This window comes from Cololabis saira, chromosome 16 (genome assembly GCF_033807715.1).
Source record: "Cololabis saira isolate AMF1-May2022 chromosome 16, fColSai1.1, whole genome shotgun sequence".
NCBI classification, from domain to species: domain Eukaryota; kingdom Metazoa; phylum Chordata; class Actinopteri; order Beloniformes; family Belonidae; genus Cololabis; species Cololabis saira.
This window is the reverse complement of record NC_084602.1, coordinates 36,743,658-36,767,391: the sequence shown is the minus strand read 5'-3', so window position 1 is coordinate 36,767,391 and position 23,734 is coordinate 36,743,658. Positions and strand designations below refer to the sequence as shown.

The window sequence follows — 23,734 nt, the reverse complement described above, 5'->3', positions numbered from 1 at the left end:
TGTCTAGTGATTATTTAAAAATTTTCTTACACTTTGAAAAGGAAAAGTTTATTAAATTGTTTTGTTTACCAGTTGTTAGAGGCCTCAGTCAGGGTTGCCAGGTTGGGCGGGTTTCAGCCCAATTGAGCTGAAAAATATAGGACGGGGCAGTTGCTAAAATTTGGGCTGCTTTTCCTGGTTTTTACTAAATATTTAGGAGAAATTATTAACAAAAAAGTTTCCATTATGGCAGAGAAAAGTAGAAACTTACACAATAAACTCACTGATATTATATTTGCTTTAATCTACTCAATTTAATTGTAGTCTTTGTTTGGAGCCTGAACTTTTTTTGGCTGAATTTGCTTATGGTTTGAAATTTACTCAACATTTAATAATTTACGGTTTTAACATAGAGAATGTATGATTTGGGCTGGGTTTTCATTATTTCGTCACATTTGGGCTGGATCCTGTCAGATCTGGCAACCTTGACGTCAGCGCTGGATTTCTTAGTGACTTGTCTTTTTGGTCTTAAATTTAGTTTGAAAATGGTATTAAAAAGTAATAAATTGACCTCGGTCCAACCTGAAGACGGCCTGTATTTACCTAAAGGTTCAGCCGGGTTTGTTCAGACTAGCGGAGTTTGATTCAGCCATTGTTATCTTACATTTTTAGATGCACGTCTTATTAAAACGCCTGTGGTTCTCTTGTTTACGACATATTTCACACGTCCAGCCTCTCTGTTTGTTTTTGCAGCAACTTCAGGAGCGCAGTCAAGACCAAGACGACAGAGAATGTCTGAAACAGGCGATTACGGCGATGCTGAACTTCCAGTCCAGCGTGGAGCGAATCTACGCCAAGCACCAGCTCCGCCGCAAGCCCGGGTACACGCCGTCTCCATGACGACGCACATTATTACCGCTTAATCCTGGCCGGCCTTCTCTCCTCGTCATTTCATTTCATTTATTTATTTAGCACAATTTTTTTTTAAAACAGTGCATGGAGGGAACAAAGCCTGAAGGGCTTGTACAGAGTTCATCCCATCAACAACTGTGATGAAATAACAAAGATAATGTACAACAAATTTAAAAAATTATAAATATAAACGTAAAAGAGAAAATGGATACAAGGTCTGGATTACATTAAAGTTAAAGATTGAAGGTTAAGACAGAATAAGATGTTTTTTTAATAACTTTCTGAAGGAGGATAAATATAATGTTGACTTCAGCGACACATTCAAGTCATTCCAGAGTTTTGGATCTAAATGTAATATTAAATTGATGACCAGATGTTCCACAGAAGGGTAAATGAAGATTGCCACTGTGTCTAGTTGGGTATGAATTAAAATCAGATGAAAAAGTAAAAAACTGCTGGAAAGTGACAGGAAGATCTTGTTTTTTCTATTGATAAACTTATGTACAAACAAGCATGAGTGGAAAACAGGAATTTTATGATGGATAATAGTGAATATTTCATAAAAAGAGGTGCAGATGGTTCTACCAGACTGAGAGATTGTTCTTAAGAATCTTTTGTGGATTATTAGTAATTTGTTGAGAATAGTTGGATAAGTTGCAGACCAGACAATATTGCAGTAATTCATAAATGGAAATAGGAAACTTTAATACAGAGTAAAGTGAGCAGAGGGACGGATCAACTTTTTTCAGTATGCCAAGCATTTTCATTGATCTTTTTCAAATTTGATTAATATAATTATTCCAATTTAGACCTTCATCCAAAACATATGGAATGCTGAAACAGTCAAAATCAAATACATTATTAATTAATTCAATCATTAAATAAATGTACAATGAAATAAATAAAATTGGAAATACATAAATATATAATTTATTTAATATACAATAAAAAAAAATTAAATTGTGAATATTTCATTGGATATATATTTCATTATTTCATTACATATTTAATTATTTCATGGTTCCTGCATTGGCTGAAGCACATCATGAATTTATTTAAACCGTCACTTCAACTAATGTATATCCAATTAAATATATATTTATCATTTAATTAGTTAATGATACATTTGATTATTTAATTGTATATTAAAGTATATTTTTATGTATTTCCAATTATATTTATTTCATTGTACATTTATTTAATGATTTAATTATTTATTTATTTAATTTTGACTGTTTCAGCGTTCCATAAAAACAACAGCCAGAGATTTTATGTGTGATACTTGAAGGATTTCAGTTCCGTTAATTAATATTTTAGCTGCTTCTTTTGGATAAGGTTTATTTTTGTTGCAGAAGATCATAAAGTTAGATTTCTTTACATTTAGAGTTAGCTTATTGATCTGGAACCAATAGAGGGTCTGCATTGACGTGCAAAATTGCTAATATTCCGGTTGCATGTAAACGTAGTCTGTGAGTACAGTCGCTCGCACAACAGCTCTTTCCCATTTTAGATGTTTTCCAGTTGCTCAAACTGAAAGTTTACGCTTCCACTCAGTCTTTCTGTCACTCAGTCTTTCTGACACTCAGTCTTTCTGCCACTCAGTCTTTCTGACACTCAGTCTTTCTGCCACTCAGTCTTTCTGCCACTCAGTCTTTCTGACACTCAGTCTTTCTGCCACTCAGTCTTTCTGCCACTCAGTCTTTCTGACACTCAGTGTTTCTGACACTCAGTCTTTCTGCCACTCAGTCTTTATGTCTTTCTGCCGCTCAGTCTTACTGCCACTCAGTGGGAGAAACCCGCTGTGAAGTCGCATCTGTGACGTCATGCACATTCTCTCTATTAGAAACAGTTGATAATTCATGATTCCCTATCTCCCTGCAGCGAGCCCATGTACCGGCTGTACAGCCGGCAGATCCGCAGCAAACACCTGGCCATCAAGCGCATGAATGACATCCAGAAGAGCATCGACGGCTGGGAGGGCAAGGACATCGGCCAGTGCTGCAGCGAGTTCATCCTGGAGGGCCCGCTGACGCGCGCCGGCGCCAAGCACGAGCGCCACAACTTCCTGTTCGACGGCCTGATGATCAGCTGCAAGGCCAACCAGAGCTCGCGGCTGCCCGGCACCGGCAGCGGCGCCGAGTACCGGCTCAAGGAGAAGTTCGTGCTGCGGAAGAACCGCATCGTGGACCGCGAGGACTCGCCGGAGCTGCGGCACGCCTTCGAGCTGATCAGCAAGGACGAGAACTGCGTGGTGTTCGGCGCGCGGGCGGCGGAGGAGAAGGCGTCGTGGATGGCGGCGCTGGTGACGCTGCAGTACCGCTCCACGCTGGACCGCATGCTGGACACGGTGCTGCAGACGGAGGAGCAGGGACACCCGCTCAGGCTGCCCTCGCAGGACGTGTACCGCTTCGCCGTGCAGGACTCCGAGGAGAACATCGTGTTCGAGGACAAGGTCCAGAGCAAGACCGGCATCCCCATCATCAAGGCCGGCACCGTGGTCAAGCTCATCGAGAGGCTCACGTACCACATGTATGCTGGTAAGACCACAACGCCGCTGCTGCGGTCGAGTAACAAAAACACCCGTTTATCATATATGTCACTCTTCTGTACTAGGGCTGGGGATCAATTCAAATGTCAAGAATCGATTCGATTCCGATTGTTAAGATTTAGAATCGATTATCAAGATTTGATTCGATTCCGATATTGATTTGGGTTATTGTTATTAAAACGTTTTTTTGAGCTGTTGCATGAATTATATGACTGTAGTTCTGCAAAATATTACTACTAGTATTATATTGAGATTCAACAGCAAGTATTGCAGCTAATGGTGCTGTAAGGACCAATCAGCTCCCAGAATGCTGATAGAACTGCTTTCAGAAACATCATGGGTCAGAATTATCAAACAGATCCAGGGAGGAAACAGAGACGGATGAAATCGGTTTTATTTTTTCCCACATTACGTTTTTATTTGTTCCATTTTCGTCCTTTTGTCTTTTTCGTCTTTTGTCTATTTGGGTTTTTAATTTTTGAGCATTTGGTTTTTAGCATTTTTTGCAAATGTAACCCCAAGACAGTATATAAAGTAATGAAATATAGACAATTTATGCAACTATAACCCTTTAATTATTAACACTTTAATGTTTTCATACCTTTAAACATTTTTAAAGGCAAAAACATGGCACCAGTTATTTTCGTGTCCAACAAAACATTCCTTTTTTGGGGATAAACAAAAAAATAACCAAAAGTGGTAATGATGGAAAAAAAAAACATAAATAAAAAAAAAAAAAAAAAATCGATCTTTAGACATAGGAATCGATTTTTAGGAATTAATATGAGAATCGATTTAGAATTGGGAAATCGATTTTTTCAACACAGGCCTATTTTGTACTCTTTTCTCATTACTCTAATACTGTATTTGACCCGGTCTTTGTACGTTTTGACCGTATAGAAACGTAATTCTCGTCAGTTGTGTAAAATAAGAAAAATAGAAGCAAGATATCCAGGCACTTGGGACGAGGTGGATAAAAAGATAAAAAGCCTTTATTCAAAGACGGCTGCCAACATGTTTCGGCCTATCTGGCCTTCATCAGGGCAAAAGCAACACAGAGAAAGGAACCCGTATAAATAACCACAGGTGTGGTAATGAGCACAGGTGAAAATAATCACTCATCAAGGCGAAAACACAAGTGAGCCATATAGCAACATTTTAAGGTGGTATGGGGAGTTAAACTCATCACAACAAATAATCATTGGAATAAAACATCCATATAGCACACAAAAAAAGCGCTGCACGTATGAGCAAAAATGTCTCAAACCTGTGTTCAATAAGGTCTGAAAAAGAAAAAAGAAACACTACACAACATGAAACCAAAATCAAAAGGAAAGAACATGACACAAGCCAACAAGGGACGGCATATACCGGTAATTAAAATAGGCTACAGCAGCCATGACCACAAGGTATACAGGACTGTCTCAGAAAATTAGAATATTGTGATGAAGTTCTTTATTTTCTGTAACGCAATTACAAAAACAAAAATGTCATCCATTCTGGATTCATTACAAATCAACTGAAATATTGCAAGCCTTTTATTGTTTTAATATTGCTGATTATGGTTTACAGTTTAAGATTAAGATTCCCAGAATATTCAAATTTTTTTAGATAGGATATTTGAGTTTTCTTAAGCTGTAAATCATGATCAGCAATATTAAAATAATAAAAGGCTTGCAATATTTCAGTTGATTTGTAATGTATCCAGAATGTATGACATTTTTGTTTTTGTAATTGCATTACAGAAAATCACAATATTCTAGTTTTCTGAGACAGTCCTGTATGTCACTCTTTTTTACTCTTTTCTCATTACTCTAATACTGTATTTGACCTGGTCTTTGTACGTTTTGACCGTATAGAAACGTAATTCTCGTTAGTTGTGTAAAATAAGACCTGTAAACAGGCATTGTGGCATAAAATTGTCAAATTGGTTTAATTCACCGTAAAATTTTTACAGATTACTTTTGTAATACTGTATTTGACCTGGTCTTTGTACGTTTTGACGGTATAGAAACGTAATTCTTGCCATTGTAAGAATGAGATGTACCTGCTGTATTCTACTGCCCTTACTTTTTAACAACTTGTTTTTTTATTATTTTACCTCTTATCATTTTATTTCATTGTATTTGTTATTTACTGTTTAATTGTGTCTTGCCGCTTTTAATATTGATGTAAAGCACTTTGAATTACCTTGTGTTGAATTGTGCTGTACAAATAAACTTGCCTTGCCTTTTTCCTCAGATCCCAACTTTGTGCGCACATTTCTAACGACCTACCGATCGTTCTGCAAACCCCAGGAGCTTCTCACTCTGCTCATAGAAAGGTACCGTCATCTCTGAAATGTTCGGCTCTTGTAAATTGCACCTCCACCTTTCTGATGATGACGACCTACGGAGAGAAAATCCACTCCAAACATTTGTGTATTATCGGATTTGTGCGTATTATTAGATTTGTCCGTAACTTGCTCAAAGTTACGGACAAAACGATAATTACAAATTCAAAAAGCCTCCTACACACACAAATCCTTAAATACGCACAAATGTTTTGAGACGTTTTCCTCCAAGAAGCCTCACAGATTCGTCTGTACATGGTGCGTTTAAGGTCTGGTGGAAAGCTGGGTCATCTGAGTTTTCATCTGAGTCCAGCGTTATTTCCTCAATACTTAGTTAATTCCCATAAGTAGGTAAACCTACTACAGACCACCTTATCCAACCGTGATGACCGTCTTCTTGCCTCCAGATTTGACCGTCAGCCAAAAAACAAGTCCACCATCTAATTACATTTGTAAGGCTCATAAATGCAGATCTGTCCATATAATGAATTATAGACTATTACAAAGTAAATCTAATTATAATCAAATGTTGGAATACAACGTTGTTCCAACCTCACACTTCAGGTGTCGCTATCGCTGGCAACGATGAACCAATCAGAGAACAGGTTTATCATGCGCCTTAAAACCCGGTGCGTCTTATGTATGAAAATAGACCTGTTTATTGATATTGCGCCTAATAATGTGGTGCCTAATGGTCTGCAGAATAGTCTGGTAGTTGGTCTGGGTTCCTGCTCATCCGTGGTCGTCGTCTGGAGGGAGGGGCTGCAGGAGGAGTCGTTTCCTCTGCAGGGCGGCTGCACACATCCTTACCCTGCATTCACACTGAGAGCGTCGCGGGCGTCACAGGCAGCCGGCTGCCATTCAGTTTCTACGAAAACGCACCCGAGAGGCAGCAGGGTCAATTTGAAATTGAAAAATCTGAACTTTATGCAAATGAGCAGCGGCGACGCGGAGGCAGCGTCCAATCACAGACCGGGATTCCCGACGCGAGAATCCTCAATGCAGATTGTACTTTCATGTACACACAAACGTACACTCATTCACATGCGTACAGGAGCAGAGCTGTGCACTAACACACTTATTTTATCAGGAATTAATATATTTCATCCAGCAAACTGACATTTTTGTTGATTTGACTGCCGTTTTTACCTGAACTGATCACGCGAAACAATAACTGATGGTTGAGGAGCTGGATGGTCCCAACGATTTTATTTGCTATATTGATCCAACGCAAAATAAATAAAAACCGTGCTTATTAATCACAAAACAGAGTTTAAACATCATGACCAAATCCGCTCCGACCCGCTGTGTCAGTGATCATCGCAGACAGACTGCAGCTTCGCCTGAATTATGGTTCCGCGTTAAATCGATGGCGTAGCCAACGGCGTAGGGTAGCGCTGGGCGATATGGACCAAAAGTCATATCTCGATATTTTCTAGCTGAATGGCGATACTCGATATATATCCATATTTTTTCTGTGACATAATTGGGGTTTCCCCCAAAGCATTATAGCATAGCATCTCTGTTAGCATCTCTGTTAGCATCTCTGTTAGCTTCATTTTTTTCTGAGGCAAACCCTTAAAAAAACAGTAATTTTTAATACAAAGCCTCGTGCCAAATGTCACACAGGTTCCTTTATTAACAGAGGTCTGCACAATATCAAAATGTATAAAACAAATGAAATAAAAATAAACTGCCTGCATATATAGAATAAAAATGCTTCTTGAATAAAATAAAACAAATATCCCTTTCCTGCATAACAATTAAATTAAAATACACTGTGCAATTAATACAATGTAGACAGTAACAGGCAGACTTTTCCACTGAGGTTGACAGTTGTGCAAATAACAAAACATTTGTGCAAATCTCAAATAAAACATTCAAGTCAATTTGTCACAAAATAAGCTATATCAAAATCATTAAAAAAAAATTTAATAATCGATATAAACGATATTGTCTCGTACCATATCGCGTTTGAAAATATATCGATATATATTAAAATCTCGATATATCGTCCAGCCCTTGTGTAGGCTCTGCGTTGGTGTGACACTGAACCATAAATCAACCACCGGGAGCAAGGGCTCGTTGACGGTTGATGTTGATCCAGGACCAAACTTGTTAAGGAGCATCAAACTCACTCTTATCTACGCGGAAATAAGCTAAAATATAAAGAAGGCGTCCCAAAGTGTGATCTATGGTGAAATAGGAAACTGAAGATGTGCAGCTATATGAGTTGGCTGTTCCCACTGTTCCCTCCACTTCTGCAGCGCAGCTTTAGCCCCGCCCCCTGCATCTTTAGCCCCGCCCACTGCAGCCGTCAGTACAGTTGCTTTCAGTATGAATCTACCAAGCAGCCCCTCCGTTAACTGGATGTTGACGTGGTTTGAGCATCAGGACGACATCTTTCATGTGCAACCTGCTAGACGTCCCGGGACGGACCCAGAACAAGCTGGGACAGCGTCTCGGCTGGCCTGGAGACACATCAGTGTCCTCCTAAATTGTGGTGTTTACACAGTGAAACGCAGCGCTTCCTTTTATTTTGGTGTATTAATCATCGTACGGACTATAATCGACTCTAATCAGTCAGGCTCTGCTAATCCCACGTCTCTTCTCAGGATTGAAATCCCCGACCTGGAAAAGGCTGAGGACGACCAGGAGTCTCTCTGGAACGGAGATCATCCGATGGCGGCCGAGGTGCAGAGGTTCCGACGGGAATACGTGCAGCCGGTCCAACTCAGGTACAGCTGGAGTTTACAGGTTTACGTCGGTCCTTTTAAAGGAACCTTCCTGAGTTAAGACAAGTCCAGCAAATTTTGGTTGGGCTCAAACATGAACGTCAACACTTGTCGCATTAAACTTCTGTTTTAAGTTTCTGACAGGCGTCTGAAAGGTCATTTCACTTCAGTAGCTGCGTGGGTACAAACTCCCCCGACAAACTAGCCGTACAAATCCAATATTACGAGAATAAAGTCGTAACATTACGAGAATAAAGTCGTAATATTACGAGAATAAAGTCGTAACATTACGAGAATAAAGTCGTAACATTACGAGAATAAAGTCGTAATATTACGAGAATAAAGTCGTAACATTACGAGAATAAAGTCGTAATATTACGAGAATAAAGTCGTAATATTACGAGAATAAAGTCGTAATTTATGAGAATAAAGTCGTAATATTACGAGAATAAAGTCATAATTTACAAGAACTCTAACAGGAAGAGCAGTCTTCTTCTCCCTGTGTTAAAATGAGGAATATTGAGCATCTTGTGAAGTTATATTTATATATTTATAATATATTTAATAATACGACTTTATTTTTTACAAGGTAGAAATATTTTTGAACATGAACAACTGAACATTTTTTAATTTCCCAGCATTTTTAAATATTCCAGCAGACATTATACCAACAATGCACAATAATTGAAAAAAATAAATTAGCAAAATACATTTTTTGGCCATCTTTGAGCTTACATTGGGCCTATAACTGACTGCTGAAAATTGTAACATAGGCCTTGAAACAAAAACAAAAAATGCATTTAAGTGCATTGTAAAAAAAGTGAAAAAGAAGTGGATAAAACAAAAAAAAGAAAAAGAAAATCACTCCCTTTCCCATACAAGTGTTAATATGGGAAAGGGATTGATTTTCTTTTTCTTTGTTTTGTTTTATCCACTTCTTTTGCATCCTCTAAACATGCCATTATTAATTGTTTGTTTTTTTCCCCACTTATTCCACCGAACAGCAAAAGTGTTTTGTTTTTTTTGCTATTTTCGACCAAACAATTTCAGTTACCGAACATTCGGTGCATCACTAGAAATAAGGTTTGGCCAGGACTTTTGGTTCTGCTCGTCTGCAACAAAGCGCCGTGTCGTGTGAGGAAAAAAGAGGCTTCAGAAACCTGCAGATGAAATCACAGCGGGGTTGTCCAGTTCTTCTTCTACAGTCTACACTCAGAGCCCTGGTCTTCCCCCACTGAAATAAGGCCAGGAGGATGTTTTACATCAGTATGAAAGCTTTTAAATGGCTTTCTTTTTATGTCCTGAAGTCCTTTTACGATGCCACAGAAGTGTGTGTGTGTGTGTGTGTGTGTGTGTGTCTCTGCGTCTCTGCCTCACGGTGTTGTTTGGCTCGTTCACGCTCTCCACTTCATGTTCTCAGTGACTCACAGAATTACTTTTGTCTAGCCGTTGAATTTGTGTCCTTATAAGGAGTAACGGGGTCTGGACCGGTTTTGTTTGGACCATTAAAACCTGAGGGTTTTTAAATGTTACTTACAGGAACAGTTTAAAAAAACACCTGTTCATTTGTCAGGAACGAGTCCAGTGGTACAAACTCTGGAAACACGGCGTCACCTCTGAGCACTGGCTTTAGATAAAGGTCTAAAGGTTTGGTTTATTTTAAAACCAGATCATCCGCTGCATTGTCATATTTCTTTGTATTTACTGTATATGCACCATTACGTTTGATGTCAGATGTCCTTCTAACCAGCAACCAGAAGCATTGATTAGCCGCGTTGTTGCTCCGCAGGGTTCTCAACGTTTTCCGTCAGTGGGTGGAACATCATTTCTACGACTTTGAGAACGACCCCGAGCTGAGAAGTCGTCTGGAGGATTATATCACCAACAAGATCCAGCTCCGAGGTCAGTCTTGATACGTGGAGGCCTGACGTAGCTTAGGTTTGGTTGTGTTTGAATAAATAAAAAAACGAAATAAATCAAACAACCATAAACATACAGTCAAACTGGAACACAAACAGTAGCACCATCATCAACAGACAGTAGATCATCCAGCATACAATCCTAGACATAAGGCCTCCTGCAGATCTACATCTTCTTTCATTTATTTTTAAAAAATAACCAAAATAAACATTCAGCAACATGTTTAGAAATGTCTCCCAGTTCCCAGGCGTTACGTTACAACGTTTCTTCATCATTGATAATTCTGGCCAACATCATTTCCATCCATCGTTTAACATCTGGGGCGACTGGACTCGTCCGTGCTCTAAGAATTTAAAATCCCCCGTTCATATTTACTGTATTTTCCGGACTATAAGTCGCTCCGGAATACAAGTCGCACCAGCTATAAAATGCATAATTAAGAAGGAAAAAACATCTATAAGTCGCACTGGAGTATAAATCGTACTTTTGGGGGAAATTTATTTTATAAAATCCAACACACTGCAAAAACTCAAAATCTTACCACTAATATTTGTCTTATTTCTAGTTAAAATGTCTAATTTTTAGTCAAAAAAATCTCATTTCACTTAAAACAAGAGTCATTACCAGAAAAATTACTTATTTGACAATTTTCACCTGTTTCAAGTAAATTTTCACTTGAAATAAGGAGAAAAATCTTCTAGCGGGACAAGATTTATCTTCTCATTACAAGCAAAAAAATCTTGTTCCACTGGCAGATTTTTCTACTTATTTTAAATGAAAATCTACTTGAAACAGGTGAAAACTGTTGTTTTTTCCAGTGATGAGTCTTGTTTTAAGTGTAATGAGATTTTGTTTGACTAAAAATGAGACATTTTAACTAGAAATAAGACAAATATTCTTGTTAAGATTTTGAGTTTTTGCAGTGCACCAAGAACAGACGTGTCTTGAAAGGCAATTTAAAGTAAAACTAGAATAAAGGCAACAACAGGCTGAATAATTGTACGGTATGCTTACGTTACATGACACAACTAAGAATGTGCCTGGTATGTTAACATAACGTATTAAGAGTTATTCAGATAACTATAGCATAAATAACATGCTAAGAAGTTTACCAAACCATCCGTGTCACTCCAAATAACTAAAATCCAATGAAACCTTCATCCTCGGTGTCACTTTTAAACAACTCCGCTAACTCCAGAGGTAGAAGATGCAGCTTCCTCTTCTTCGTCGCTTACGTCAGACTCATCGTCAGTTGCAGTTTAGTGTGAAAATAACGTGTAAAAGTATATACCGGTAATAATGTGTTAATAATTTCACACATAAGTCGCTATGAAAAACTGAAGAAAAAAAACGCGACGGGAAAATACGGTAGATATATTTACATACAGGTATGGCCTCACAGAGCCATTTACTCACCTGTTCCAGTACTTTCTCCCAAAACACTAGTTTACATCCCCAAATCACACGTAAGAATGTCCCTATTTCACTCTGACACTTAAGATAAATTATTTCCTAATAAGCCCATTTATGAGGTTTTGAAGGAGTGAAATAAAATCTATGAATTATCTTGTACTGAATAAATTTCCCCTTCAACTCTCATGTGTTTCCCTGTATTTAGTAAGATATTTAAGCCTTTAAGACCCACCGGAGCGCCGGCGCTCCCGTTTACATATAGATTTTCAAAATGTATGTACAATTACAACCAAATAAAACAGAAAAAAATTATTTCTGCATGTTAAACAGGAAGAGTTTCACTTGCATATCCTGCATTTAGAGTCCCAGAGTTTTAATCCATTAAATTGTTTGGAAAAATTACATAATAATCCAGTAAAATTGCGGAAATCTTCATAATTGACATTGGGGTTTATTTATAGATCAGGTACGAGTTCACAGCTCGTCCATCGTTGACGTTTGCGTTCTTGCTTTTTATCAGAGATTTTAATGAAAGATTACCCAGCGACACACACACACACACACTACAGACTCACTATACAAGCCCACACACACACACAAACACACACACACACGGTTTACCGTGAGCAAAGCTGAATTCAGGGCCGGATGGAGACGCCATATGTAAACATATATATATATATATATATATATATATATATATATATATATATATATATATATATATATATATATATATAGAGAAAATTATGTATTTAAAAAAAACAACTAGTTTGAATTCATTCTAGATACATTTCCTGAGGTCTGAAAGCCTGATGTTACTTTTTCCATTGACATTTTTTTTTGGTAGTTATTTGCACTTTTTAGCAATTTATTTAGTTAGTATGGACTTCTAACATACAGATTATTAAAGATTGGCTTATATGGGTTGTTTTGATGCATAGCAAATAAAAAAACTCCATAAAATGGCAGTATAGTATGGAGAAATGTAAAAACATGCTTAGGCGACTTGTTGGTAGGTCATAAACGGTTAACCTGCACTTACTAAGATATTTAACCAATCCTCCTCACTCAGATCTAGGTCTTTCTGCCAAATGATCCTCATATTTGAACACATATCTTGTCGTAAACCATTAAATGTCTCGTAGAACCGGCTGCTTTGTGTGTTTTATACTGGGAAGGTCCAAAACTTCCATCACTATATTCTTGTTGTGACTAAATTTGTGTTTTTATTAACGATCACTGAGGCAGGATGCAAACTACGGAAGAGTATCAGGGCCAGGCAGGAGAAAATAAAAATTATATTTTAGAGGAGGAAGATTTTTTTTTTTCATTATACACTTAAGAAAAAAGTCGAAATGTCGAGAAAATAGTTGAAATGTTGAGATTAATGTTGAAGTACAATTTCGAGAAAAAAGTCGAAATGTATTTCAACTTTATTCACAAAATTTCGACTTTATTCTTGAAATTGTATTTCAACATTAATCTCAACATTTTTCTCGACTTTTTTCTCGAAGTGCGCGATAAAAAAAGATCTTCCCCTCATATTTGTTCTCCTGCATGGCGCTAATACTCTTCCGTAGCAAACAGTTGAAGGTGGAAGCAGGGATTTATTTCTCCGATCGTTCTTGATCGTCTCCACGCAGCCGTGTGCCGTCTGATAACTGCGACGGGCTCGTTTTAACTTCAAACGTTTGTTTTTTCAGGCAAGTCCATGAGAAAGTGGGTGGAGTCCATCAACAAGATCATCCGGAGGAAGATGCAGACGCAGACCAACGGCATCAGCCACAACATCACCTTTGAGAGCTCTCCTCCTCCCATCGAGTGGCACATCTGCCGGGCCGGCCAGGTGGACTCGTTCGACCTCATGACCCTCCACCCCATCGAGATCGCCCGGCAGCTCACGCTGATCGAGTCGGAGCTGTACAGGTGAGTGGCTGACGAGGTCTGGAGTAGGGCTGAACGATTTTTGAAAATAATCTAATTGCGATTTTTTTTCCTCAATATTGCGATTGCGATTTAATAGGCGATTATTTTTTTCAAGGTCCTCTTCGCATGTATTTTTCAACTACACAAGCAATACGTCAGTCTGTTTTATAATAAACAATGTCAGATTTATTTAAAGCACAGATTACAACAATAAAGAAAACAAATCTATGGCTTTACCTCTTTAACACGTCTGTACACACGAGTGTTATGGGTCCTCTCTGAACCCAATCACACGACACCAAACAGGGTTAAACTTTAGCCAAAACGAGGCGTAGTTTAATAGAAAAACAAAGAAAAATTCCGACAGGGAACAAAAAAACCTTCCTAACAGGGAACTCAGAACGTCTTCACAAATAATTTAAAAATCACAGAGGAAAAAAAAACACCAGCAAACTAACAAACAAACCAACAAAGCTCAGAGTTAACAAAACGAACCAGCAATGAACAACTGGCAGTCCCGCTGTTTAACCTCTCCTCCTGAAGCCTGAATTATGGTTCCGCGTTAAATCGACGGCGTACCCTACGGCGTAGGCTCTGCGTTGGTGTAACGCGGAACCATAAATCATCCTTGATAAACTGATGAGCTGCAGGTTCAGGCTCACAGCACGACTCCACTGTCCGCCGGCGCCCGCTCGTTCTCGTCACTGCGCGCAGCTCCTCGCCACGCCGACTCCACGCTCATATATTTAATACATTTATAAAGCCCATATATTTATAAATCCCCGCCCAGCCGAGCCCCAACACTGAGGCCATGGTAGATATAAGCCTGAATTATGGTTCTGCTTCGAACCAACGCAGAGCAAACGCTGTCACCGTTACGCCGTCATGAACCCTTCGGACTTCTCCGTCACTCCATTTCTCCGTGGTGCAGTACCCCCCGCGACCACTAATTCGCGATCTTTTCCTGAATGGTTTATCCGACTTTTTCCGGTCACAGTGAATCAAAGAGATAAGGACAACTATTGTGCAAAAAACAAACAAAAAAAAAAAATCACACATACACGAAGAAAAGAGCGCTGAAAGTTCACGACTGCTTCAAACCGGAAATGCGTTGCTACCAAGCGAACCAATCACAGCCTCTCGTCTGCGTTTGGTCTGCGTCGCCTCGACGCGTAGTTACAATTTTTGGGAGGTGCACGTCAGTGACGGCGTCAGTGACGGCGTTTGGTCTGTGTCGACGCGTACCACACGCCGTAGGCACGGCGTCGTTTTGACGCAGAACCATAACTCAAGCTTTAGGCTCTGCTCTTCCCGCTCTGCTCACTCGCACATCACGTGACCAGTCACGTGACCAGATCACGTGACTGGTCAAATCGCAGCCTTTGCGGTTAGAAAATCTAGTTTTATCACATCGCAATATTATCGCAAATGCAGTTAATCGTTCAGCCCTAGTCTGGAGGGGGGAGTAGCCGGTGTAGCTTCAGGACCTCATGACCTCTTTACCCTCAGAGCCGTCCGTCCGTCCGAGCTGGTCGGCAGCGTCTGGACCCGCGAGGACAAGGAGAAGAACTCGCCCAACCTGCTGCGGATGATCCGCCACACCACCAACCTCACGCTGTGGTTTGAAAAGTGCGCCTCGTTGTTCTCTTCGCCTCTTTTCTCGTCTGTGGAGTTTCCCCCGAACAAACGAAGCAAACGTGTGGTGTTTCAGGTGCATCGTGGAGGCGGCCAACGTGGAGGAGCGGGTGGCCGTCTTCTCCAGGATCATAGACATCCTGCAGGTTTTCCAGGAGCTGAACAACTTCAACGGCGTGCTGGAGGTCGTCAGCGCCATCAACTCGGTCCCCGTCTACCGGCTGGACCACACGTTTGAGGTGAGGAGGGAGGGAGGGAGGGGGAGGAACCGACCCGGAAGAACCAAGAATCAGGTCACCAGCAGGTTAGCAGGAGGTCAGATAGGGTTGCCACCCGTCCCGTAAAATACGGAATTGTCCTTTATTTGAGAAAAAAATGTTGCGTCCCCTATTGAAGTAATACGGAACACGATTTGTCCCGTATTTTCATTAACGGCCCAAACACACGTCTGTCAGACACACATCAACACTAAATTTAACAATAATGAACAAAACAAAACACAGAAAACATTAAGGCCAGCAAAATCTTTGTGGCAACAGGACCTGCTGCGCTCTGGGCTCATATCTTTATATTATTAAAAGTTGCGTTCCATATTGAACCAATACGGACATATATTATTCTTATTTATTGATGTCATAATCTACAGGTGAAGGTCGGAAAATTTGAATATATTGCAAAATGTAATTCGTAGTAAATTTAACTAAAGGTGAAACAAATATATTATTTCCCACTACATTCAAAGGGAGATATTTCAAGCCTTTATTTGTTATGATTTTGGTGATTATGGCTCACAGTTTATGAAAACCCCAAATAAAAAATAAATTAGAGAATATTTTATGAAATCAATAAACAATTCCATCATCAAAATTATAACAAATATTTAACATATCTTGCTTTGCATGTAATAAGACTAGAATATATTAGTTTCACCTTTTAAGTTGAATTATTGAAATAAATTAACTTTTACACCATATTCCTCACATGTAGCTATATTCTACATCTTGGCTGATGTTACATACGTAGCATAGGAGGCTATTTCAGTTGCTAGTATGGTTGGCTAGTAATGCTATTAAAGCACTTTAAACTTTAAATCGAAGCATTTTGTTTTTTCATATAAAATAAACATATTTCTATGCAGTTTAGAAGTTTTGGGGCTTTTTTTGGCTCCTGCGCTGCTGAAATCGGGGCCTCCCTTATTTCTATTTCTGAAAGGTGGCAACCCTAAGGTTAGCAGCAGGTTACCAATAGTTTCATCTTTCAAAATAAAAGCCCTGCTAGGAACAGACAGGTTTCTGCAGTCGTTATTTCCAAAGCTTAACCACATGGTCCTGGTGTATCTTGGGTTTTATTCAGCTGCCAAAAGATGCCTTTATTTCAGACTTTGTGTTGTCCTCCGTCTCATTGAACCCGCGTGACTGTTTCCTGCTCACATCCACAGGCAATACCAGAGAGGAAGAGGAAAATCCTGGAAGAAGCCGTGGAGCTGAGCCAGGACCATTTTAAGAAATACTTGGCCAGACTAAAGTCAATAAACCCGCCCTGCGTGCCTTTCTTTGGTAAGTTTCCTACTGGCCTGTGCAGATCTAAGAACATTCAACTTCAGTCCATGTTTTCATTTCAGTCTGTATTTGGCTGCTTTTAGTTTCAGCTATTTAACAGTTCTGCTCCCGTATCCGTCAGGTATCTACCTAACCAACATCCTGAAGACGGAAGAAGGAAACCCGGACTTCCTCCGATGCCACGGCAAAGACTTGATCAACTTCAGCAAACGGAGGAAAGTGGCAGAAATAACGGGAGAGATCCAGCAGTACCAGAACCAGCCGTACTGTCTGAAGGTGGAGCCGGACATCCGGGTGAGAGTTTCCCGCCTGCCGGCCTCCCAGTTCCACTCTCCATCCAGATATCTACAACCTAACGTCTCTTTTCTGCGTTTCAGAGGTTCTTCGAGAACCTGAACCCCATGGGAAACATGAGCGACAAGGAGTTTTCCGACTTCCTGTTCAATATGTCTCTGGAAATTGAGCCAAGGAACTGCAGGCAACCTCCTCGCTTCGTAAGTGGTTTTATTGAGATGTTTAAGAAGTACACTGCAAAAACTCAAAATCTTAACAAGAATGTTTGTCTTATTTCTAGTTAAAATGTCTAATTTTTAGTTAGAAAAATCTCATTAAACTTAAAACAAGAGTCATTACCAGAAAAATAACTTATTTGACAATTTGCACCTTTTTCAAGTAAATTTTCACTTGAAATAAGTAGAAAAATCTGCCAGTGGGACAAGATTTATTTTCTCATTACAAGCAAAAAAAATCTTGTTCCACTGGCAGATTTTTCTACTTATTTTAAGTGAAAATTTACTTGAAACAGGTGAAAATTGTTGTGTTTTCCAGTGATGAGTCTTGTTTTAAGTGTAATGAGATTTTTTGACTAAAAATGAGACATTTTAAATAGAAATAAGACAAATATTCTTGTTAAGATTTTGAGTTTTTGCAGTGTAATGAGACCAGCGCCGGTTTTCCTGGTGGAGGTTTGGTTCTGGGCTGCAGTGGAGCTCAAAGTTACCGACGGAGACAAATTTATTGAACAACAAACTGTCCTGGAAGCTAAAACATCCAAATCAATTGCAATATTACACAAAGTCAAACACCTTCTTAATCAATCATCACTACACACCTTGTACTGCTCCTTCATACTTCCATATATGAGCTACTGTGTGGAAGTGTTGGGGGACACATCTAACCCTGCGTTCACACTGAAAGCGTCACGGGCGTCATAGGCAGCCGGCTGCCATTCATTTTCTATGAAAACGTGCGTCGAGAGGCAGCGAGAGCAGCGGGAGCAGAGCGTCAATTTGAAGTGGAAAAATCTCAACTTTATACAAATGAGCAGCGGCGACGCCGAGGCAGCGTCCAATCAATTTTTGACTAAAGATGAAACATTTTAACTAGAAATAACACAAATATTCTTGTGGATATTTCCCCCTCTACGTTTCGAAAAATCTCTTCATTTACACGAACCTGCATAAATATCTGTTAAGGTGCTATGAGCAGCCAAACCTACAGGGGGCAGTGTAACGAGAAGTAAATAAATAAGATAAAGTCATGCTAGCCATTCAGAATCCTGGAAAAAAACATCAACAAATGACACGTGTAACTTCCAGTTACTTCCAAGATGAACGAGAGTCTTTAGTTTGGAGTGAAAGAGAAGTGGAGTTACTTTTAAGTGTGACTTTAGAATATAAAACAGGTAAAATACAAGAAAATATTGACGGTGGCCAAACAAATTGTAAACACAGGTCGCACACATGACACTGCAAAAACTCAAAATCTTACCAGGAATATTTGTCTTATTTCTTGTTAAAATGTCTCATTTTTAGTCAAAAAATCTCATTACACTTAAAACAAGAGTCATTACCAGAAAAATAACAATTATCACCTGTTTCAAGTAATTTCTCACTTTTTTCCAGTGATGAGTCTTGTTTTAAGTGTAATGAGATTTTTTTTTTACTAAATGAAACATTTTAACTAGAAATAAGACAAATATTCTTGTTAAGATTTTGAGTTTTTGCAGTGTGGTGACGTTTCTGTCTCATAATGTGACGTTCTGAAGCCTAAATGTCCGTTTCTCTCCGTTTACAAGCAAACGTGAAGACGGAGTTTTTGCAAATCTCCACTTTGGCCGGAGTTTTCAGAAATTATGGTTTTTGGTGACTTGGGGCTTCGTTTTCCTGTAACCAAACGGCCAAAACGCATGAAAACACCACCGTTTTTGCTCCGTGGAAACGGGGCCTTAATTTAAACTGTGTTTGAAATATTGAATTCTTCTTCATCTGTAAAAATGACTGATTACGTGCTATTCTCCTCCGTCTCCTCCGCCTGCAGCCCAGGAAGACGTCGTACCCCCTGAAGTCCCCGGGGATCCGGCCCGTGCGGACGTCGTCGTCCGGGACCCTGAAGGGCCACCCCGTCCCCCTGGAGCGGGAGCCGCCCCACAAGACACTCACCTTCCGCAGCATCGCCGAGACGGAGCTGGACACCATGTCGTCCATCTCGGTGCCCACGTCCCCCAACACGCCCACCCCGCCCCAGTCGGCCTCCTCCGACCTCAACTCCGTCTTCATGGAGCACGACCTCAACAGCTCCTACGGCAGTGAGTTCTACCACAAATAACTCACGTCATCCACAATAGCCGGGAGGGAATATGTCAAAAATCATAATCACTTGGTGACAAGTATCTGATATTTGGCATGGTGGTAGGTTTGGACATAAGGTTTTAAAAAACCACCGCAAACAAATTGGGAAAACGGCCCCCTAGTGGCCGGTTTGCAGAAAAGTCATATCTCAGCTTCTCTTAGTCCTAGATCAGCGGTCTCTTTAGCGCTGCCCTAGTGGCTCCTGGAGCATTTTCAGAAATGTTTGACTTTTTTTTCCCTTTATTTTTCTCTTTTTTCCCCCCTTTTTTCTCTTTTTTCCTTTTTTTTCTTTTTTCTCCTTTTTTTCCTTTTTCTCTTTTTTCTTCCTTTTTCCTTCCTTTTTCCTTTCCTTTTTTTAATCTCAACATTTTGACTTTTTTCACGAAATTCTGACTATTTCCTCGACATTTCGACTTTGTTCTCAACATTTCGACTTTTTTCTCGACATTTCGACTTTTCTATCGACATTTTGATTTTTTTCTCAAGATTGTACTTCAACATTAATCTTGTCATTTCAACTTTTTTTCTCGAAATTTCAACTTTTCTATCGACATTTCGACTTTTTTCCCGAACATTTCGACTTTTTTCTCAACATTTTGCCATTTGCCTTCATTCTAAGGCTTATACAAGACTTTTCATTTTTTGTGGCTCCAGACATATTTGTTTTTTGTGTTTTTGGTCTAATATGGCTCTTTCAACATTTTGGGTTGCCGACTGCTGTCCTAGATTGTTGTATATTGTCACTTTCAGGAATTCAATTCTGAGATAAATGTCCTATTTCAAGGTCATGTTGAAGGTCAAATTTAATTTTCAAGGTCATTTGTTGCCCAAAAAACTCCTTATCTCTAGAATTAAGTCACATAGAAAGATTATATAGGGCTCTAGACCTCTTTTTTCACCCCCAAGGAATGCAATTTTCTGTTTATTGGACAGGTCACTATCACTGTAGTGTCAATCTTATTGGGTGAGAACAGTGGCCTTCATTCAGGCTTAAGATGAACAGAACCTTAGAACTAAGTCACAGTGAAAGAATAGGATTTTATTAAAATAACATCAGCTGTGCATATTTAAACTCACTTAACACCTACAACAACAACCTCTATCGCCTCGCTTATTGATTAATTTTGAATTTTCTGCAAACCTGCCATTTTGAACACGTATATAAAAAAAATAAAAATAAACAGTAACATCTCCATATGCACATAGGTTTGAAAAAGAAGTAGGAAGAAGTTTACACTTTTTCCTAGTTCCTACCCCTTTATAACTCTATGAATTTACATTATTGCTATTATTATATCTACACAATATCCATATAAATATAGTCTATATAAATACTACGTAAACATGCCCATTACTACATAATTATCCATATAAGTATATAGAAAATATAAAACGTAAATATTATATCAATATATAGAAAATACAAATATTATATCAATCTATATAAATATACACTATATAAACTACATAAATATCCCTATAAATATATATGTGCTACATACATAATAAATACCGGTATATAACATATATTACATAATTATAACTATCCCTCTCAACATATAATATATACTACATAAATATCCACATAAATATCTAAACATATCTTAAGCAAGTATAATATACCATTTTTCCCTCTTTTATTTGTTAATCACACTCCTCATTAACCCATTTCCTCTTCCATATACCTGTTTATAAATCATTTTATGTTAGTACTTTGTTTCATTTCCTGCTCCAAACTTTTCCACAGATTCTCCACAGTTCCATATGCACATGCTGCACATTGTGGTTCCTACTTTGTTATTTTATGTTATTATAGCCCCTTTCTCTCTCTCTGAACATTCCTCTGATATTTTTTGGTAGTAGATTATTCCTTGCTTTGAACATTATTTGCGCTGTTTTGTATTTAACCAGATCCATAGATTTCAGTGTGTGTGATTTTATAAACAGTGTGTTTGTGTGTTTCTCTGTATCCTGCATTGTTTATTGTCCTTATGTCTCCTAGTAGAGGCTGCAACTAATCATGTCCGTGTGAATTCTACAGGCACCAACTCTGTATTCTCCACAGTTCTCCTACCGCCATCAAGTGAGTCTGACAGATTTCTCTCTTTTACCGTGTTACTTTCCTGTGACGGCGTCCTCCCTCCTTCACCTCCTTCACCTCCTCCTCTGTTCCTCCTCAGAGTACCAGTCCGTCTCCTGCGGCAGCCTCAACCAGCTCGTAGAAGACCGGAAACCGCCTCCTTTACCTCCTCGGAGGAAAGACACCTCGGGTGACTTAAAGGTAAGAGCTCCCTGTCCCCGAACAACACGGAAATGTAACGTAGGAGACTGTCGGTCTGGTCCTGGTTCCTCTAAACACGTAAATGTAACGTAGGAGAACCCCTCGGTACCTTCCTGGTTCCTCTAGAACGGGGGTCGTCAACGCGCGGCTCTTTAGCGCCGCCCTAGTGGCTCCTGGAGCTTTTTCAAAAATATTTGACCTTTTTTCTTTTTTTTCTCTTTTTTAATTTTTTTTCTCCTTTTTTCCTTTTTCTTTTTTTTTTCTTTTTTTCGTCCTTTTTCATATCTCGACTTTTTTCATCAAGTTTTTTCTCGACATTTCAAATTTTTCCTCAACATTTTTACTTTTTTCTCGACATTTCGACTTTTTTCTCAGGATTGTACTTCAACATTAATCTTGACATTTCGACTTTTTTTCTCGCAATTTCAAAATTTTCTCGACATTTCAACTTTTTCCTCGACATTTAGACTTTTTCCTCAATATTTCGACTTTTTCCTCAAGATTGTACTTCAACATTAATCTCGACATTTCGACTTTTTTCTCGAAATTTCGAAATTTTCTCGACATTTCGACTTTTTTCTCGAAGTGCATAATGAAGAAAAAAAATCTTCCCCCAGTTCTAACTAATATAGAAACATGCAGCATGTGTTGCCTTCATTCTAAGGCTGATACAAGACTTTTCATTTTTTGCGGCTCCAGATATATTTGTTTTTTGTGTTTTTGGTCCAATATGGCTCTAAAACATTTTGGGTTGCCGACCCCTGGTGTAAACTGTTTTTCTTCTTCTCCTTGTGTCCCAGCTGAGCTCCAAGTCCGACAACCCTCCGGCCGTCCCCCCCCGGCTGCCCCCCCCTCTGCCGAGGATCCAGCCCCGGCCGCTGGTCTACAACGGGCCGGCCCTGGACGGGCCGCTGCCCAGCCCGCCCCCGCCGCCGCCGCGGGACCCGCTCCCGGACACGCCCCCGCCGGTGCCCCAGCGGCCGCCGGAGATCTTCATCAACTACCCGCTGAACCTGCAGCCGTCGCCGGTGGGCCGCTACCACTGGGACTTCGGCAGCTCGCCCAGCTCGCCCAACACGCCGCCCAGCACGCCGTCGCCGCGCGTCCCGCGCCGGAGCTTCACGCCCAGCGTCAGCCACAGCAGCCTCTTCCCGCTGCCCATCACGGCGCCGCCGGTGCCGCCGCGGCAGAACTCCAGCCCGCAGCTGCCCAAGCTCCCGCCAAAGACGTACAAACGGGAGGCGCCGCCGCCGCTGCAGCCGCCGCTGGAGGGCCTGTCGCTGCTGGAGAACGCCGACGGCAGCCAGTGAGGCAGAACTCAGTCGGACTCAAAAGCTACTGGCCTGAAAGAACAGCGCCGCTCGCCCGGCGACGCCCACTGTGCCTCTCAAGGGATTAGCTCCGCCCCCATCCCCAACCCTCGGCGGCGTCCCGGCTGATTCGAGGTGAAGGGTGAAAACCATAGACCTAAATACGTAGACGCTCCATGGAGCTGCTGCGATACGTCAACGTCGCCGCCATATTGGATGTTCAAGACTGCGCTGTAAACTAATACAAGTAAATGGAATTATTTTCATAAAGCGCCTTTCTACAAAGAAATGTAGGTTTTACGTCTCATTTATTCATTCACACACGCACTAATATACTTGGGAAACAGTTAGGCACCAAATATAATATATTTAATTTTCTCAGATGGTAAAAATAAGAACTTTATTGATCCCACATAGGAGTAATTCATGTTATATCAGCTATAGAGAACAAGGTAGTGCCGAAAAACTATATATATCCTCCCTCACAAAAATAAGAAAAATGGAGAAACGTATTTTCTCATCAACAAAACAAATTTTACATTTTTCAAATA

The 23,734-nt window shown here is 39.9% G+C and overlaps 1 protein-coding gene across 1 annotated transcript in view; it reads left to right on the top strand.

The window, feature by feature from the left end:
• The window catches only part of sos2 (son of sevenless homolog 2 (Drosophila)), an 86,706-nt gene extending 63,297 nt beyond the window's left edge, over nucleotides 1-23,409 (top strand). Inside the window, exons 9-23 of the mRNA XM_061743708.1 lie at nucleotides 733-860; nucleotides 2,773-3,428; nucleotides 5,681-5,762; nucleotides 8,387-8,509; nucleotides 10,296-10,408; nucleotides 13,546-13,768; nucleotides 15,278-15,397; nucleotides 15,480-15,642; nucleotides 16,842-16,959; nucleotides 17,084-17,256; nucleotides 17,340-17,456; nucleotides 19,282-19,549; nucleotides 21,634-21,675; nucleotides 21,773-21,873; nucleotides 22,674-23,409. Coding sequence (XP_061599692.1) covers nucleotides 733-860; nucleotides 2,773-3,428; nucleotides 5,681-5,762; nucleotides 8,387-8,509; nucleotides 10,296-10,408; nucleotides 13,546-13,768; nucleotides 15,278-15,397; nucleotides 15,480-15,642; nucleotides 16,842-16,959; nucleotides 17,084-17,256; nucleotides 17,340-17,456; nucleotides 19,282-19,549; nucleotides 21,634-21,675; nucleotides 21,773-21,873; nucleotides 22,674-23,183 — 2,937 coding nt within the window. The 3' untranslated portion in view covers nucleotides 23,184-23,409. The remainder of the gene's footprint in view (nucleotides 1-732; nucleotides 861-2,772; nucleotides 3,429-5,680; nucleotides 5,763-8,386; nucleotides 8,510-10,295; nucleotides 10,409-13,545; nucleotides 13,769-15,277; nucleotides 15,398-15,479; nucleotides 15,643-16,841; nucleotides 16,960-17,083; nucleotides 17,257-17,339; nucleotides 17,457-19,281; nucleotides 19,550-21,633; nucleotides 21,676-21,772; nucleotides 21,874-22,673) is intronic.
• The last annotated feature ends 325 nt before the right edge of the window (nucleotides 23,410-23,734 follow it).